At 41.6% G+C, this 7,500-nt stretch overlaps 1 protein-coding gene across 1 annotated transcript; it reads left to right on the top strand.

Moving 5' to 3' along the window:
* The first annotated feature begins 656 nt into the window (after positions 1-656).
* LOC137174245 (RNA-binding protein 12B-like) lies at positions 657-2,060 on the top strand. Its single transcript, XM_067579422.1, has one exon. The coding sequence runs from the start codon at positions 657-659 to the stop codon at positions 2,058-2,060; it is 1,404 nt and encodes a 467-aa protein (XP_067435523.1).
* The last annotated feature ends 5,440 nt before the right edge of the window (positions 2,061-7,500 follow it).

Genomic DNA, 7,500 nt, shown 5'->3' with positions numbered 1-7,500 from the left:
GACCTTCAACTTTTAACTTCACCTCTCTCTCTCTCTCTCTCTCTCTCTCTCTCTCTCTCTCTCTTCATTCCTTCTCTAACTCGTCCCAGATGTCGGAGGATCAGAGCAGGAAAAACGAGACATGAAATGGAGGTCGATGTGACATGTAAACATGCTCAGAGCTGCAGCGGCCATCTTACACGCCGCTGTCTGTCTGTGTTTCCCTCCATCCGTCATGATAAACGAGTGTCAGACAGACTGAGGAGGAAGACGGCAGCAGCTTCTTCTTCTTCTTCTTCTTTGGTTTCTAATGAAGCAGAAGAACAGCTGAGTCTCAGACGGATGAAGAGCTCATTCAGTAACTTTTATTAAATCACTGTTCATAAAGCAATAAAAAGAAGCTAAAATATAAAACAGATAAATGTGCATAAATATATGAAGGTGCATAAAAAGACTAAATGATGACAAATAAAAACTGTATCGTCACGGTAACGTAACAACAACGTTAAACATGTTAAACATGTTTTTTTAGTCTCCACTCGGCAGCTCAGACTGAGCGTCTCCACGCTGAAAGGCATCATGGGAAACGTAGGAAACCGCCGCCTTGAACAGCAGCGGGGGGTCACGGGACAGAAGACGACATCACTTCCTCTCCGAACATCCGCTGGAATGTGGCGATGGGTCCGAGCGGCCAATCAGAGGCCGGAATTCACGGAGAGGAATTCAGGAAGGGAGGAGCGCTCAGGAAGAGGAAGAGGAGCCTCCTCATGCTACTGCAGAGAGGTCAGAGGTCACAGCAGGGTATCAGGGTCTCACCTCTCAGCTGGTTGCCATGGAGACGACACGGAGAGGGAGAGGGGGGTGTAAACCGGCTCCAGATGTGTGTGTGTGTGTGTGTGTGTGTGTGGAAACACATCAACGCTAAGATACAGACACGACCCACAATCCTTTGGGTCGTCCTCCTCTCTCGTCTCATCGTCGGGCCTCTGAGTCGCCGGAGACCACCAGAGACCACCAGAGTCCACCAGGAGACCACCAGGAGACCGTCAGAGACCACCAGAGACCACCAGGAGACCACCAGAGACCACCGGAGACCACCAGGAGACCGTCAGAGACCACCAGAGACCACTAGGAGACCGTCAGAGACCACCAGAGACCACCAGGAGACCACCAGGAGACCACCAGGAGACCACCGGAGACCACCAGGAGACCACCAGGAGACCACCAGAGACCACCGGAGACCACCAGGAGACCACCAGGAGACCGTCAGAGACCACCAGGAGACCACCAGGAGACCGTCAGAGACCACCGGAGACCACCAGGAGACCACCAGGAGACCACCAGGAGACCACCAGAGACCACCAGGAGACCACCAGGAGACCACCGGAGACCACCGGAGACCCCCGGATACCACCAGGAGACCACCGGAGACTGTCAGAGACCACCGGAGACCGTCAGAGACCACCGGAGACCACCAGGAGACCACCAGGAGACCACCAGAGACCACCACGAGACCACCAGGAGACCACCGGAGACCACCGGAGACCCCCGGATACCACCAGGAGACCACCGGAGACTGTCAGAGACCACCGGAGACCACCAGGAGTCCACCGGAGACCACCAGGAGACCGTCAGAGACCACCAGGAGACCACCGGAGACCACCAGGAGTCCACCGGAGACCACCAGGAGACCGTCAGAGACCACCAGACACCACCAGGAGTCCACCAGGAGTCCACCAGGAGTCCACCGGAGACCACCAGGAGTCCACCGGAGACCACCAGGAGTCCACCAGGAGACCACCGGATACCACCAGGAGTCCACCGGAGACCACCAGGAGACCACCAGGAGACCGTCAGAGACCACCAGACACCACCAGGAGTCCACCAGGAGTCCACCAGGAGTCCACCAGGAGTCCACCGGATACCACCAGGAGACCATCCGAGACCACCGGAGACCCCCGGATACCACCAGAGACCACCGGAGACCACCAGGGGACCACCGGAGACCACCAGGAGACCACCAGAGACCACCAGGAGAGACGCAGAGTTTCCACAAAAACCTTCCAGAGATGATCAAGTAGAAGATCCTGCAGGACGGCGGGAACGAGTGGAAGTTCAATAACACCAGAAACAGTCATGTTCTTACAGCCCTGAAACCCCGACTGTCTCCTCTATAGTATATATATTTATATATTATTATTATATATCAGTTATTTATATATTATTATTATATTTCAGTCAGATTTGTGCTTCTGGACATAAAGACACAAATTACAACATTAACATTTTTAGTTTTTCGCTCCGTATTCAGTCTCATAGAACACGTATAATAATACTCACATGCTAAACGTCAGGTGACGTGTGCAGTAAACTCAGTGATCACTTTATTAGGAACACCTGATCAGTCTAATGTGATATGTTCAGTTGTTATTGATGATTGTGCTTTACGTCATAGTTAAAGATGAATCATCAGTAATAACATCTGGAGTTCAGGACGACAGTTTCTAGTCTGTGTTCAGATTCGTCCTTCAGTCTGATCTTCTGTCTCTCTGGTTGTGTTTTACAGTCGCTGCTCGGATGGAACAAACTAAAGAATGTGAAGAAGAAGTGTTTGTTAGTCCTGAACGTCTGCGTGGTTTCATGTTTAAAAACCGTCAGAAACAGAAGAGCAGTTTAATCCTTTAAAAAACAACTGTAAGAACTCTACAAACACACAAAACATCACATCTGATCATCTTTCAAAGCTGCACGACGTTCTCAGTTTGACTCTTCTCCACATGTTTTCATCCCTGATACCTTTAATAGATACATTTCACTGTGCTGTTTTTATTTTAATGTGATTACAGCGTCGTTCATGCTGATCTGATGACATGTGGTTCTGTTTTTAGAAACATGACACTCAGTCAGCCGACTGGAGCCCAACTGTTTACTCTGCTTAACTTATAGCGGTTTGTTTCCTGTCCGAATAAACAGAGAGAGAGACGGGCTGCCTGTCTGTCTGTCTGTCTGTCTGTCTGTCTGTCTGTCTGACTGCCTGTCTGTCTGTCTGTCTGTCTGTCTGTCTGTCTGTCTGCCTGTCTGTCTGTCTGTCTGACTGTCTGTCTGTCTGCCTGTCTGCCTGCCTGTCTGTGGTTGACAGGAAGAGAGAGTCAGGAAACCACACACAGTCTTTGTTTCCTGTCTAAATAAAGGTTGTTGTGGGTTTTCCTCTCTGTTGTCTTTGTGTCTCTTTGTATTCAGAGTTGAAGTCAAACATCTGTAAGAACACGTGATCCTAAAACACCAACTCAACAGCATGTTATTCACTGAATTTATCTAAAAAGAGACAAAACTGTCTCTCTGTTTACCTGCAGGGATCAATACTGATCATGTTCAAACTCTTCACACAGAAAGCGTTCAGTGACTACAGCCTTCAGATGTCCTCAATACACCTTTCACTCAAACACAAACAAGCAACAAAACATTTGACATGTTTACATCCTCACTTCCAACACTAACATGTATTCATACTGAAATACATCTATATTCAACCAAAACACATGACGAAAGCTTCCTGCTGCGTTTCTACGACTTGTTCCTGTAGATATACTGTAGTACGTTCTATAGAGAGCTACACATCTGACTGTATTTACACTATATACACATTTATACACTATCAACCATTAAACTACATATAAACACAATATACACATTTATACACTATCAACCATTAAACTACATATAAACACAATATACACATTTATACACTATCAACCATTAAACTACATATAAACACAATATACACATTTATACACTATCAACCATTAAACTACATATAAACACAATATACACATTTATACACTATCAACCATTAAACTACATATAAACACAATATACACATTTATACACTATCAACCATTAAACTACATATAAACACAATATACACATTTATACACTATCAACCATTAAACTACATATAAACACAATATACACATTTATACACTATCAACCATTAAACTACATAAACACAATATACACATTTATACACTATCAACCATTAAACTACATAAACACAATATACACATTTATATACTATCAACCATTAAACTACATAAACACAATATACACATTTATACACTATCAACCATTAAACTACATAAACACAATATACACATTTATACACTATCAACCATTAAACTACATATAAACACAATATACACATTTATATACTATCAACTATTAAACTACATATAAACACAATATACACATTTATACACTATCAACTATTAAACTACATAAACACAATATACACATTTATACACTATCAACTATTAAACTACATAAACACAATATACACATTTATACACTATCAACCATTAAACTACATATAAACACAATATACACATTTATATACTATCAACTATTAAACTACATATAAACACAATATACACATTTATACACTATCAACCATTAAAACTACATAAACACAATATACACATTTATACACTATCAACCATTAAACTACATATAAACACAATATACACATCTCATAAATGTATTCGTAAATTATCAATGAACCAAACATTAACATCAGTGTTTTTGATTTTTTGTGCTTAAAGTTGTTTTGTTTTTTGTAAAGTATTATATTTGTGCCCTTTTGTTTCAGTTGTATCAGTTGTTTTGAACACTCAGTTTTTTAAAAGTTCATCACAAACTTTTCTTCTTCTAATTCTTTAGTTTGTTCCACCTGAGGATCGAACCCACGACTGACAAACACAAACAACCAGAGAGAGACGATCAGACTGAAGGATGAATCTGCACAAAAATCACATAAAACCGGAAAGAAAACAAACTATAAACTGTCGTCCTGAACTCCAGATGTAATTATTCTCTGTGTGAGAGCTGAAGCTCCTGTTAGCTCAACAGGTTAACAAGCTAATGTGGTAACTTCGCAGGTTTAATTCCTGAATAGATCAATAACTTTATTTGATGGCACTTAACAGTTTCAAGGTGTCTACAGAAAGAATATGAGAGACAGTAATACAATCATTTTCACATAATTGTATTGAACCATGCACATAACCAAATGGAAAAAACTGTAATGCTGTTGCTAACTAGCTAGCTGTTGCTAATTAGCTAACTGACTGTTAATTCAGTTTAACTTTAGAATCAGTGTGTTTGCTAAAAGCTGGCTAGTTGTGAAGCTAATGCTGTGTTCAGATTAACTTTACAACACAAGGCAGCTAGCTAGCAACCCATTAGTTCATGTTAGCTTATAATCAGTTTATTTGTTAACTGAGGCAGCTAGCTTGTTAGCTTACAGCGGGTTCTAATAGTATTGGTGTGTTAGCTAAATGAGACTAATTAGTTTTTAGTTTATTTACTTAGTGCTATTTTATTTATTTAGTAAAAGTGTGCTTAGGTTAGCATTAGCATCGGTATGCTGCTACATGAGGCTGCTCACTAGTTAGCAGTCGAACAGTTTAATAAGCTGAGTGTTTTGGAGTAAAGACAGTTTATTATGTAAGTAAACTTTATTTCTACTGAGTTATCAGATTCTTCACAGGTTCACAGAAAACACTAACAAATAGAATATATAATATATATATATAATATCAAAAAGTGAGACATAAAGCTAAATATTAAAGAACAACATAAACCACTGGAGTAGAAATTATTATTATAATGCCAGTCTATACAAGTGGGGTTTTAAACCCCTGGAAACAAATCAGATTGTTCACTTTGACCGAGGACGTTACTAAACGCCTCTACAGACGTAATAATGTCTTTCTGATTTGTTTAGCCTAGCTTAGCACGAAGGCAGGAAGCAGGGGGAAACTGTTAGCCTAGCTTCATTCATAAAGAGAAACAACACGTCCACCTGTCTGATCGACACGTTTATTGAACAGGTGTAGAAACAGAAATGTAAAAAGCAAAAGTTGCAGCTTTAGCAGCAGTTAGCTTTGGAGCTAATATTTATCGTTTTAGCCCCGCCCACTTCAGGTGGAGCTCATGAATTATTCAGGAAGTGGTGGGAGGGGTCAGACTCAGAGAGAGAGAGAGAGAGAGAGAGTGGCTCATGTCTCTCCGTCTTCACTTTTACACATGTTCAACAGATGTTCTTCACATCTACGACATGATTATTAGTCACACACACACACACACACACACACTCGTGCTCTGTGAGTGTTTTTGCACTTTTCAACTCCTTTTGTCCAACAGGTCATTAAACACACCACACACACACACACACCAGCCAACAATAACATGTGATAAACCAAATCCAGCATATTTCTGTACATGTGTGTGTGTGTGTGTGTGTGTGTGTGTGTGTGTGTGTGTGTTGGAATTTCCCTGCGGTGGGCGCACTGCTAAGCGCCAAGAACACACACACACCCTTTTTCCCATCTCAACTGGCCAATCAGAGAAGCTAAAATGAGCCGTGACCTTTGACCTTCCCTCCTCTCACTCTCTAGCAAATTAAACAAATAGATTCAATAAAGGAGATTTCCACTCAAATCACGACATCTGACCTCCGTACGGTGAGGGGAAGTGATGACGAGAGACGATGAGGTCAAAGGTTAAGATCCCTGCAGTTTGTGTTTGTGTGTTATTATTGAACACTGATAATAAAACTGATGGTTTTCATACCAAACACGTCAGTTTAATGCAAAGTAACAACAATAATATTACTACAGTAGATCAACGTTGAGCCTAAAGTACATAAGTATTATGAGTTTGATGTAGTTAAAGTATTGCAGTAAAAGTACATAAGTATTATGTACTTTTTATGTATTAGAACATCTCATGTGAAATGTGACCCCGACTAAATCAGAACCAGTTTTATTGGTCCAGTATGTTAATCATATACATCTCACTGGGACAACTCTGCTCTTACCAGCGTGGGTGATTTTTCCTAGGATGGTGAAGTCATGACCCGCCCTACTCTGCCTCTGATTGGCTGACCCTGATATTTTTAACCCCTGCCGATCTCAATCCTCATGACTGAACCTAACCAACCCCCAACAAACGAAGGCATCGAGTACTAGCCAATCAGAGGCAGAGTAGGGCGGGTCATGACTTCGCTATCCTGGGAAAAAAAAAATTTGGCCCAGCGTGCGTCTGTTGGTGAATCAGAATCATTATAAACTGAAGGTAGTTGTGTGTTATTAACAATTTCATACTTTAAAATGTTGTATATTTGTATATTAAGTATGTATATTATACTGTTTACACTGAATAAATATTGACTAGTATCAGTTTATCAGTTTTTAACCGTGTGTACGTCTGGTCTAAGAACATTTTGATGAATTTGTGCTTCAAACGTTCGTACACACAGCTGAAGCAGAGGTTTGTGAATGAGGCCCAACGTTCTCACACACAACAATGTTCAGAAAGATGCACAACAAGCCAAACAGAGACAGGTAAACACAAACACATCACTGTTCTGTACAAGATGCTGACAACATACAGTCTCTGTATACTGGTAGAACTGGTTTATACCAGCATACAAACAGTCACAGGTGAGAAACAGTGCTGAAC

This window comes from Thunnus thynnus, chromosome 22 (assembly GCF_963924715.1).
Source record: "Thunnus thynnus chromosome 22, fThuThy2.1, whole genome shotgun sequence".
In the NCBI taxonomy this organism is placed as follows: Eukaryota; Metazoa; Chordata; class Actinopteri; order Scombriformes; family Scombridae; genus Thunnus; species Thunnus thynnus.
This window is presented reverse-complemented; position numbering and strand designations above follow the sequence as displayed.